The sequence below is a fragment of the Macaca fascicularis genome, chromosome 3 (assembly GCF_037993035.2).
Source record: "Macaca fascicularis isolate 582-1 chromosome 3, T2T-MFA8v1.1".
NCBI classification, from domain to species: Eukaryota; Metazoa; Chordata; class Mammalia; order Primates; family Cercopithecidae; genus Macaca; species Macaca fascicularis.
In genome coordinates, this window is record NC_088377.1 from 177,060,634 (window position 1) to 177,073,894 (window position 13,261).

The 13,261-nt window shown below is 35.7% G+C and overlaps 1 protein-coding gene across 6 annotated transcripts in view; it reads right to left on the reverse strand.

Moving 5' to 3' along the window:
• The window catches only part of CNOT4 (CCR4-NOT transcription complex subunit 4), a 143,710-nt gene that overhangs the window by 19,881 nt on the left and 110,568 nt on the right, over positions 1-13,261 (reverse strand). For 4 of the 6 annotated variants that reach the window (XM_005550856.4, XM_005550854.4, XM_005550855.4 and 1 more), the window contains exon 10: positions 12,577-13,074. In XM_005550856.4, coding sequence (XP_005550913.1) covers positions 12,577-13,074 — 498 coding nt within the window. Of the gene's footprint in view, positions 1-4,605; positions 7,543-12,576; positions 13,075-13,261 lie in introns of those variants that run through there. The other 2 variants (XM_005550858.5, XM_005550857.5) reach the window with 1 other exon arrangement.

Sequence of the window (13,261 nt, forward strand, 5' to 3'; positions counted from 1 at the left end):
CCCAACAAGGAACGGACTAAAATTCTTTCAGCAGAGTAGGTTACTTATTCTGCTATTTTACCATTGAGATAATTAAAGAATGGTACTGGGTCACTGCATCATACACTTTAAAATAATTAACTGAATGTTATGTGAATTTCACCCACTATAAAAAAGAAAGAAAGGTAATGGGTGCATTAAAGGTTTTATAAATTATATAAGAGGAAAAAGCATTTTAGGATGTTGCTTTGTAACAGCACAATAGTGGGTCTAAGCACCCAACAGGAGCTGGAATAACAAAATTGTTATAAGCACAGTATGTTCCAGGGTCAGCTTGGAGCTTCCAGGAACCTTTAGAATAAAGGTAAAGTGGGCTAAGACAGTGAAGTCAATAGTTGCCTTAGGAAGTGTGGTCAAGAGGAACCTGGAGAAAAGGAACTGGTTCTCAAGGTCAACAACTTCAAGCTGTTTTATGGAACATCTGGGTACTTCAGTCCATTTCTCAAGTGGCTTAGGTTACTTAGGCTTGTTCTCAGTTCTAGGTACCTAAACTCGATTTCTCTATAACTCAAACCCAGAGAAGACTCTCTAAAAGACCAAAAAGCAGAGTACAATCTTCTTAATGCTTCTTGAATTATCAAGAGTGATTCTTTGGAAATAGCCCCTGACTAAGAAGTGGAAGGCTAGTATGACCAGCAATGTTAGATGGCTCGATTACAACTCACAGAAGCAAATCACAGGGTGGTAAGGAGGTCCAAGGAGCAGTGGCTTCTCAATCCATCAGCAAGGTTTCACAAACAGTATTCTTGAGCAATGATTTGTACTTTGAAGCATTATAAATGTCACAGTTCATATTGCAGCTGACATATATGGAGTGAGTTTTAAAATACTTTATTAGAAAACTAAGGGCCGGGCGCAGTGGCTCAAGCCTGTAATCCCAGCACTTTGGGAGGCCGAGGCGGGCGGATCTCGAGGTCAGGAGATCGAGACCATCCTGGCTAACACGGTGAAACCCCGTCTCTACTAAAAATACAAAAAAAATTAGCCGGGCATGGTGGCGGCGCCTGTAGTCCCAGCTACTCGGGAGGCTGAGGCAGGAGAATGGCGTGAACCCGGGGGGGGCGGAGCTTGCAGTGAGCCGAGATCGCGCCACTACACTCCAGCCTGGGGCACAGAGCGAGACTCCATCTCAAAAAAAAAAAAAAAAAAAAAAAAAAAGAAAACTAAGGTTGCTTCCAAACTGGGAATATTTGCTATTAACTGACTAGGAGGAAAAAAAAAAAAAAAAAAAAAACAACAAAACACAGTTGACCCCAGGTATCTGGGCTGGGGTTTTCACATCTGTGGATTCAACCAACCTCGAATAGATAATATTTTTTTAAAAACTGTGTAATTTATTAAGCATGCAGATTTTTTTGTCATTAGTCTCTTAAACAATATAGTATAACAACTATTTACATAGCACTTACATTGTAATAGGTATTAGAAGTAATCTAGAGATTATTTAAAATATACAGCCTGCCATATATGTGCAGGTCATATGCAAATACTACACTATCTTATATTGAGGACTTGAGAATCCGAGAATTTTGCTATCTGTGGAACCAATGCCCTACAGATACCTAGGAATAACAGTATACAGTATCCTCACCCTGCTCTACTACCTCTTCAGCAATTTTTTCCTAGAGGTCACCTCCTAAGTACACAAAATATAAGAAACAAGGGTAAATTAGCCCAATATTTTGTAGATTTTATTTATTCATATAGTACATTCTCTTTGGGGGAAATTATCAAAATATTTTTATAATCTGTTACAATAAAATTCTTAATTTATCTCTACTGTTCACCAATACCTTACTTTTAATTCTTATTTGATATATAAATAAAGCAGAATGACCTACCTAATCCAACTATGTAAGAAGAGATACTTTCCCTTCATAGGTGGAAGCCCATTTTAAAAAAAGCTTTCCAGTTTGCCTGTGAGTTTGGGAGAAGCTATATTACCTGTAATAAGGGCTCCGCAACTACCAAACTCATCATACACCATACCTAAACCCTCTGTCTAAATCTTTCACATCATAAGTAACATTTCTACCAATTCCTCACACTCACTGGGGCTTGATTACTTACACCTGTCTCATCTCATCCCAGGCTTTTCCTGGTCCTCCTACCATGCTTTGAGGAAGGAAGTTTTCCTTTCATCATTTTCAACTCACTGGAAACCTGACCCAGGATTCCCCAGGTGCCCAACTGCGGATGCATGGAATTGCTTCCGGGCTTTCTACAATTCTCTCTCACATAGTTTGACTTCCTACACTCATGAAAAGACTGGAGGAGAGAGTATAAAGGGTTACAAAAGACAAGCTTCTTTCCAACCTCCAGCCCTCTCCTTTCTCTGGTTCTCAATCATCATTTAGCATTGAGTGGTTATCACAGTGACCACAGTCTCCCAGTTATCATTCCCTTAGCAACACTAACATGTTCTTTGTCATTGTCAAAATCTAAAATCATTCAACTCCCTTCCACATCACTCACACCATTTCTTCACAGGAAACTGCCTTAATAGACTCTTCTTGGCACAAGATTATGCATTTCATTGTGGTCTTCTTGAATGTCTCTATGTCTTTGTCTTTTTCCCCTTTTAACCAAACTCTCAATATTCGTTTTTTCCACTCATGCTTTGTGCTAAACCAGAGGAACATACAAAACCATATATATTTGAACTTGAGAGCATCTTTAAGCTGACTCTTATCTTGCTTTATATAAAAACATACAGCAACTATTTACAATGCATTTCTGGGCTTATTCTCATAGAAGACTTTTTTTTTTTTTTTACATCTCCTTCTTTAACAAGCTCCCAATTCCACTTTCACCCGTTTTCAAACAATAATGCCTTTTAATAATTACTCATATGAGCCCTTTCATCAATTCTCATCTTTCTCTTTCTCCAGGTTCTTCTTGCTCTCACAAATCAAAGAGGACGATACAGCCCACCTCTCTTTTTTATTTGAGACGGAGTCTCGCTCTGTCGCCCAGGCTGGAGTGCAGTGGCGCGATCTCTGCTCACTGCAAGCTCCGCCTCCTGGGTTCACGCCGAGGTTCTCCTGCCTCAGCCTCCTGAGTAGCCAGGACTACAGACGCCCGCCACCATGCTCGGCTAATTTTTTTTGTATTTTTAGTAGAGACGGGGTTTCACCGTGTTAGCCAGGATGGTCTCGATCTCCTGACCTCGTGATCCGCCTGCCTCGGCCTCCCAAAGTGCTGGGATTACAGGCGTGAGCCACCGCGCCCGGCCACCCACCTCTCTTAAGCTAACCCACATGCTCCTCTCAGGAGCTTATCTCTTCCCACCAAAGACATCTGGCATCCTACTGAATGAGCTATCTTCTCATCAGCACTGCCAATCTCTTCCTCTCAGTTGGCTCTGTATGGTCTGCCTTTAAATATTTAGGTTCTTCTTCTCCCTTATATTAAAGCAATGCCTTCTAAGATCTATCACCCACCTAGTTAGCATCTTATTTTTCTCTTCAACTTTGTTGTCAAATGTCTTAACACTGAGTAGTCAATGATTGCTGCATACATATTCTTGACATTTCCTCATTCATCCTGAAACGATGGGCTTCCATTCTGTACCTTTCTCTGAAAGTTACAGTTTTAAAGATCACCAGAGATCTAACCAAATCTGAAGGCCTTTTCTCAGGTCTTATGCTTTCCAATTTCTAATTCATAGTTCTTCTCCATTCCAACCACTACTGTGCTAGTCTAGGCCAACTTATTTGCACTGGCCAGCAACGGCATATTACTGGAATTACTTTCTAACTGGTCCTAATTGCAATCAAATCTATTACCCAATTACTCTTCTTAAAATGCTATGATCAAGCTACATTTTTGCCAAGAACTTATAGTTCTCTACCACTGACCACATTCGCATCAAGACTAAACTCTTCTCCCGGTTTTCAAGGCTTTAAGCATACTTATCCAAGCTTACCTGTACCTGAATACCTCAACTGATCTCCTTACTGCCCTATCCCAACCCCTACAGGACACTGTAAGATTTCAAAGCAACTGCAATTTGTTCCTTTCTCTTGTCTTTCTGAGGCAATGCCTCTGTGGGAGTACCTATGGACCTGTGTCACAGCAGACCAGAGCTCTGGCAGTCTTGACAGTGCCTGGAACACCGTACAAATAGAAGCCATGTCAGTGGAAATGTGCAGAGGTAAAATGCATTAAAGTTGTTTTCTTTAATGGAACACCTACACAGAAGGCTCTACTTAATTCCCAGGATGCTAAGAGAAAGAGACATGAGCTCACACACACGTGGAATAATGAACGTATGTCTTTCCTAGCAAGGTTTTTTTCACCTCCCTCCAAATTATCATAAATTTTAAAATCTGAAATATAAGTATTCAATACCCTTTGTTGCCACTATCAGAGCAGTTACTGAGAGATGATAAATAATAAAATGAGTCTGGACTGGTATGGTGGTTCCTGTGATTAAAATATTATCAAGACCTGATAGAAATAATGTGAAATATAATTGTCACTAGAATTATCCTTGATGATAGGGTCCGTATTTTACTCAACCTTATATCTCTCAAGATCTAGTTCAAGTCACTATACACAATAGGTACTCAAATATTTAATTAATGCTTTGTCAAAATAAGGGGAGAGTACACAAAAGTGACACGTGGAAAACGAAAACTCAATAATAGGATGAAAAGGAAAGCATTATTAGTCAGAAAAAATATTTTCTAATGGAATCTTAGAGAAAATAAAGAGGCACTTATAATTCATCATACAACTAAAATCATTCAGTACAGGACTCTATTCCCTAAAGTAGCACTAAAAACATTTCAAGGCAGCTGTTCTTTTTTTTTTTTTTGATAGGAGAAGCGTGTCACCAAATCCTTCACAAATCTAGTAACTATGGATCTTCTCCCCAGAAAAAAATGGACATACGTACATGCACACAAACCCACAATTCTGTATGTACTCTCAAAAGTCTGTGCTCCAGGTTAAAAATTCCTATGTTAAGGGAAAAGCTAGTCACTTTATAAAGGTTAAGGGTATAAAAGTGTATTAAGTTTGCCTTGCACATGATGCATCATGCAGGAATTTAACAACAACATCAAAACCTGAAGCTTTTAAAGAATTTGTCATTCTTCTGTCATTTTGGTCTCAATTTGCTTGCTATGTGAAGTGCTGGCTTCTTTTATGTGTTGTACAATTTCTTCTGTCCTTTAGTGTAAAATTAATTATGACTATGATTTTAAGACTTCAGTTTTTTTAAAAAAACATATTTAAATAAAATATTAGGTAAGCAAAAAGGTGAGGTCTAGGGATTACAAAGTGAGTCAAAAGATCATGTTTAGCCATTCTATGTAAAAATTTAGAAGTCAAAGTCTAATTGCCCAAAAAGCATTTTCCTGATTTATGGTGTGCATGTAAGTGGGAGTGGGGAGGAGAAGCAGGCAGGGAGATCATTTTGGGATTTTATTTAGGGCTCTGGCAAATCTGGGCAAACTACCTGATGATTTTTCCGCACTGGCTATGAATGAGAAAGGAAAGAAGCCTCATTTAACAGGTATACCTCTCAACACCAAGCAGCAAATGGAACTAACCACTTGGTATGGCTTTGTAAGAAGATCCAGGCAATGAAAGGCTAACACTGAAGGCTGGAGAAAGCTTTGAGCTAGTAGGCATCATTATAAGGAGCCAGAGTTTGTTATAACAACAAGGCCCAGGAGCCTCAGCCCCACAGGAGACGTAAGTGAAGTCCTGGCCTCTTACAGTAAAAATGAAAACCATCATTAAATTAAGCCATAGTAAAAGGCTGATGTTTAATAAGTCTACAATATTTTATTGGTATTTTCCAAATTGGCAATGTTCTTGTAATGTCTTAAAATCACTTCCAGATAGAAATTAGCGATTGATATTTACGCTGAATTTTACAAAAATAACTTAAATGGCTAGACAATTCGCTGCTTCTACAGCCTCAGTTAACCAAATCTAAGGATATCTAAGAATAGATTTTTGTTTACCTCACTGTACCTTGGGATAAAGTCATTTAATTTGTCACATTATATCTAGTAGTAATTCAATTTTATATAGAGGTAACCTTGAAAACTCCAACATTGACATTAAGTACCATCTCCTAATAACATGTTCTATTATTATTTTCAATCTCCAGGCTTCTTTTTTGTATTCACATTATCCCCTTTCATACTTTTTTTTTTAAACAAATTAAAGCATACCTTTTATCACAACGGTTAAAATATCAAAAGGAGGTGTGACTTTCCCTTTCTTCCCAGATGCTTCATTTAGGCAGAATATGGCCATGTTTTCTGAATCAGCTTTTGTCCATTGTTCCGAACTAAGTACAGTTTCTTTTCTTTTATTATCAGTTTAAGACTATTTCAAGAAATGTATTTTCAGAAATATCACTTCACATTATGTCCTAATAAAGTACTCCACTATTCTCTTGATTAAAATTATCTGTTACAATTTAGGTGGCCTAATTTTAGAGGACATCCAATCTCTTCTCTTCTGCCTTAGTCTCATTCTGGTCAGGTACTTATAATATTATCTTATTATCACATTTTAATTATTAAACAATGAATTTCCAAAACAATATCCCACAGAATTACTGTTTGTTCAGTAACAATGTTACACTACCATGGTTGCTTTTCACATACAATGTTTACTCGGTATTCAAGTTTCAGATAAGTCAACTATAAACTGAAGTTCTGTTTTTGAGGCATTTCCTGGTATACTAGGCAGTGCATTAGAAAAGAGATTATATTGCATTTAGGCTATAATTATCTTTTAACCATCTACGCATAATTAACAACCATTCAAAAAGAAAGTGCAAAAGTGCAAAAGAGAAAGAACAAAACAGTTTCTACACATGTAATGCATATTATAGGATATAAATCTAGACAACTAAAAACAATCGCCAACAATATCCTTCTGAGCATTAAATGACACCACCGATTTTGTTTTATATGTATTCTTTCTTCTCAAGTATTCAAAGAATGCAACAGACATTATCTTGTTAATTTTCAAATTTTTCAGGAGATTAGGATATTATTTTTTCACAAACCAGAAAAAAAGGTACTACCATTACCTTTGTATAATTTTTCAATAATAGAGCCAAAATAAGAACAATTCTAGCTAATCTCACCTGGGATCTTAGTACTACAAGTTTTGTTTTTATGAGTTAGAAATAGTATCACTCATGAGAAACAATGCCAAAATTATTACACTAATAAATTATGTTAAAGGCCTAAAGAAGAAATACTTAAGCAACTATGAGGTAACACGCTAGCTGTAGGCATCAGGAACGTTTATATTGGCTCTTTTGGGTGTATACATTAAATGCAAAATCATAAAGGAATCATGCAAAAATCCAGTTGCCCATGCAAGCACCCCAGAGTCTAATCCTCTCCTCTCAGTTCTGTTGTCAGGCCACAGTAGTGTGGAGACTTGTAGGCTGCTGTCCTTGTTGTAATGAATGGGAAGAGGCTGACAGTGGCATGGTCGAAACCTTCACCTCTTCTTCCCCTGTGGAAAAGTCAGTCATGGTCTAGTTATGGGTGACTAGATTTGTTAACAGTCCCTTTAAAAATGATTTCAATATTTGGAATGCTGATACATATATAAAATACATGCTTAATGTTTGGAATCCAGGTGTGAAACAAGACATGAATTTTAAAATATAAACTTATCAAGTACCTGGAAAGTAGTTATATTCTAAATATATCCTGAGTAATATTGTGTCAGAGATAAGAACAAATATAATAGATTTAGATTATAAATATACTACCAAAAAAAAAAAAAAAAAAAAAAAGACCAGGAAAGCCATTCTTTTCCAAGCCAATTGGACCTCTTATAGATACTCCTAATAAATGGTAAATATTAATAGTATTTTGTGAAAAAACTAAACCTTGCTTTACAGAAGTGAAAACTGATTTTTAAAAGAGAAAAATTATAAATCCATGTTTTAAAAGCATAAATTATGTACTAGAAAAAAATGAAATAATACCTATAAATATTAACTTAGTAAATTAACATACAGCATCTGAAAATTCAAGTTTACCTTTGAAGTAACTGAAAAAATAGTAAAATGTTAACAGTACAATGATCCAATTGACTGAAAATGAGATGACTACTTCTAGGTCAGAGAATCATAGATGAATGAGATCAGTTCTCCTGATTATAACTGATAATTATTTGACTACAAGTGACTTGTTTCACACATGACTCAAAATTCAATCAAGTCACTGTTAAAACAGTTCATAAACAAAGAAAATTTAAAGAAAAATGCCCTCTCAAAAGTAAAGTTTAAATTTACAAAAGCATGAAAAAAAAAAAAAATCCAATCCTAAACAGTTTCAAATTTTTGAGGTATATCTTGAAACAACAATGCTTACTGACTTATGTTTTCCAAATAATTTTTAACATCATGGAATAAAAACAACTTGGCAGAGTTTTTTTTTTTTTAAACAAATCTGCAAAATTACATTTGGAAAGATAACTGACAAAGCAGAAAAAGAGTCTGTCAATCCATACAACAGGTGATTTTGTAGTTTTTCAGTAAATTGGCAAAGATTCTTATAGACCCCAAGTACATAGCAATGAGGCTGTGTAAAGCAAATTTTAGACTAGAGTTCTTAGTGAGAAAATGATATTAATAAGGACTAAGAAAGAGACTGATTTCCATCAAGTCGATAAACTTTATTTTGTATCAATAGGCCATACACCCCTGAGCTGGGCCAATTTGTCTCATGAGTTGATACTGTTGATAAAAAGGGACTTGCAAGTGTGTGAGAGCAAAAATCAATTACCACGGGAAGAAAGCCAAGTTAAAGTACATGCCAGTGATCTTCATTTATGAAGGAGGGCATCATTGTAGTGCAAAAACATTTCCATTGTTGAATTTAAGATCTAAGTTCTTATCCTAATTCCACTAGTAATTGAGGTATGTGATCATTAACAAATTATTTAAGCTTTCTGAAACACAGCTTTGCTATTCCTAAAATGAAGGAACTGGACAAAATAAAGTCACTTTTTAGGACAAGGTAAATAACTTTTTAGAAAGAAGGCACATGGTTCCAATAATAAAGAAAAGATCTGAATGAATTTACTATACCTGCCCATGAATCAAAATTTCCCCCAAGAATATTTATTTCAAAAATCTTTCTAAACTTAGTAAACCAAATGCTGCTAAGAAAGGTTTCACCTAATTAAGGAAATAACTACTAATTTTAAACACAAAAAAAGTTTTCTATTAGACCAAAAAAAAGGGAAGCTGCATTTCTGTCAAACCTCTGGCAACTGTTTTTCCCATGATAGGTTTCAGATATATCAATCTTTAATAATTCACTGAACAAACCAAAAATAAAAATTTAAGTACAAATATATAATAAGTAGACATTGTATTTGTATGACATGTAGGTGACTGCCGTCTCTGATTTGCTCGTATAGGTCAGAGACCATATTTTGCTCTACATATTTAGAGAATAACTATACATGCCTTTCCAGAGTGTAGAATTAGTTTAAAATATTGTCTAAGTATATCTTAAAGTAGCAGGTCCCACTGAAAGAAGTATGTACTCTCTCTATTATTGAAGCATTTAGTGACAGCTGCCCTGTGTAAGGTATCATGATAACTGCTAGAAGATACAAAGTTGAATCCGTTTCAATAGTTCAACTCAGGTGCAAGTGAGTTACAACTGGTGCAAGTGAGTTACCTAGGTATTAAATTGCTTCAAATTAGACATAGTTAAGATGTATATAGTTTTCCAGGTTTTCACTTTCTGTCATTTATAACAGTTACTGAAAATCCTAAATCTTCTGGCTACAATTACACAGCTATTCTGCTCTGAGGCTTAGCACATTCAGTTTCCTGAGGCATCTACCAAATATTTATAATCCATGAGAGGATTCTGGTGTGTGAGACTCTTGATAAAAAATTTTAAAATGTTGGTATATTAAAACTAAAATTTCTCTAGTCATCAGAGCCTTAAAAATAACCTTATAATAAGCTTAACCATAAGTCACCATTTAAATACCAAGAAAGTCTGCATAGCCTGAAATTGAAAATCCAAAATAAACTCTCCCACCCCCTACCAAATAGAACAATGATTCAGAACCTAAAGTTGGTAACTACATTTTTAGCATCTCTGAAAAAAAAAAAAGTTTTTAATGCTCTATGGTTGAGTATATGGTAAAAATTTTAAAAATCAAAACAAAATTCACAAAGATAGGACCATAATTTAATGCCACATTTTTCCCATAAAGCGTCTACTTTAGATGAAGATTTTAAATAACCAACACAAGGACAACTAAACTTACTAATCAGCGATTTCTCATTACCAGTGTGGCATTCCGAGAACATTGGTTTGAAATATAAGGGTTAAAACTACTCTTCGGTGCTAAGGAATAATATGATGACTATGAAATTGGAAGAAAATCAAAGATCATCATGTAATAAGTCAAATAAAAGCACAAAAAGAAGACAGCTAATAACTAGAATCCCATAAAGGCATCCTACTTAGAATCTAATAACTTAGAATCCCATAAAGGCATCCCATAAAGGCATCATCCCAAGTCCATGCCATTGTGCCTCACTGTCAAGAGTTTCTCGTCTTCTCATTCATTATATCTATACAATTTAAGAAGCATCTCCTGTTATAGGAGGTAGCTGTATTACTTCTCAGTGTAATGGCATACTAATTCCTGCCTCTATGCCTTTACTCAGGAGGTTTCCATCAACATAAAAGGCCTTTTCTCTTCCCCTGCTCCTAACCCAAATCTAAGATACGATAGTAGGGATCAATTCCTACTTATTCAGTGAAGCCTCCCCAAGAATTACAGGGTACATTGATGTCTCTCAGATTCCAGTATCATACATATAGTTACCACTTTCATACATTATTTTAGTCTCTTCAACTATACTTTAAGTATGTGGAAATTTTATCCATATCTTAAACATCTTTAATATTTCCCACATGGCCTAATTCATTGATGGGCAAATACGAACCCTCACATTCACTGTAATTGGTCTAATTTTTAAATGTTTTGATGATTTGGGGGAACTTAACTTTAACTTTAACTTTTAATGAATGTTATAATTGATTATGAGAACCACTACTAGTAATTAAAATGCCACATTTCTAAATGATTAAAGCAAAATGAAAGAAAATTACATTCTAGTATGCTATCTTGAATGGAAGGAAATAAAAGGAGTATCTGGAACTGAACACATTGTTTCACAAGTATCATGTAGAAGAAGAGGACTGAAAAATGTCACTCTGGGTTACCTACTAACTACCATAATTAAATGAACAAATAAGAGTCCCATCACTGTGCAAGTCACTACATTAGGTGCTACCAGGCTTATGTAAATTAACTTCACTGTATCAATAGTTAATTTCACTATGTCAACAGCCACAAACTATACTCTCTTAACCTAGCTACTTGTCTAGAACATGAAATATTGTCGGTCCCAAAGGGAATAGGGATAAAGAACTTTGATAGACCTCTGTAAATTCATCTATCAACTTTGATAAAAACAAGAGAGTAAACACCTTGCTGCTGATGAAAGCATCCTATTACGATAATACTGTGCCATGCCATACCTGACAAGGGATAACAATAAATTGTATGAATTATGTGAAGAACTATTCTAACAGAGTGAGAAACTATTGTACTCTACTTGAGAGAATCATTATTCTATTTCACTTGAGAGAATCAGGAGAGGAACAAACTTTTTTTTAACATCGTCTCTAAAGCCAAGGTTAAATGAGAACACTATTAACAGGAATGACTCCCTTGGATAAAGAAGATACTTCATCCAAAAAATGTTATATAGAATCTTAAACCCAAAAGTTCTGAAACCTTCAAGGGTAGCAGTACAAAACCAGAAGTATTTTGGCATCAAACTTACATTACCTTATATATACTTCATATTTTTCCCTAGAAATAAAAACATGGTGGCAGATCAAATGGGAAAGTAACTTTCCTTGAACAATTTCTCTTTCACAAAAGGTGTATGTCTGAGACATATGATATGCTTGTAAAACATAAATAATGAGTTCTCAAGTACTTTATTTATAGCTCAGTTTTGATGTGTGTGTATGTGTGTATCAGTCAAAACAAGTAACTGCCAAAAGTGGATAGAGAGTGGCTTTATCCCTCATGCTCTCATTAATTATCATTAAAAAAAATGTTCTTAACCATTTTACTTTAGAATATAAAATCTTAATTTTCACCACGGTGTTGGACTTTATAGTACCATAACTTCAGAGACCATTTTCTTCTTTTTCATTTAAATACCATAGAAAGTTTGGTAATTATCCTATTAAGTAAAATGCTTCCAAACAATAAGTATAATACTCCACCATCCTTATAAAGCTCAATATTACAAGGCATCCATCTAATGAAAAATATATTTTAGATTATGATAAAGACTAATCTTTCATAGAAATTTCCAAGATATTAATAATCTGTTATTCAACAGCTCCTTCCCTATCCACCCAACAACCTGAAAATATGAGTTATTCAAAAATTCTCAAAGGCTTTAAATGAACCTACCTGCTACAGGGATCCCTCCCAGACCTGTGTTGTGCTGTGGCGGGAGATTCAAGTCCAAGAAATTACTATTTGAGGTGGGGTTTGCTGTGTGGTTCAAGTGCATGATGCTATTGCGTGGAAAGGCCATCCAAGGATAGCGGGCTGCCTGGCCTGGAAAACTGAATGAATTATAAACCGCTCGGTGCTGCTGAAATTGAGGGAACCTCTGGGGCAAGACTGAAAAGGTACTATTGAGAGAATTGGCATTTGTAGCTGCAGCAGGATGCAGGAATCCAGAGCCTGGACCTTTGGCGGTTGTAGTGTGTGAAGAGGAGTTCTGAAGAGATGTGGGTGAAAGGGAAGGTTGGTCTTGAACGGACAGTTCCTTCTCAATCAGGTCTGCTAAGGCTTTTCGAGTGACATCGAAGGGATCAAAACCCAAGTCATCCTCTGGTTGTTTAGAAGAACCAAAGCCAAAAGCTGCTTGCCAGTCTGTAGAGGATGATACTGGGATTGTTTCTGTTGGGAGGAAAAATAGTGATGAATATCAGATACACAGCTCACTTTCGTACTTAATAAGTACCCACACTACTGAAAGTTAAACATGTCATATTACAAATTAAGTACGTGCAAAATCTATGTGACTTCTTAGCACATTAAGATCATAGAACTACAAAAGGCCTTATATACTTCTAGCAGTTACTTA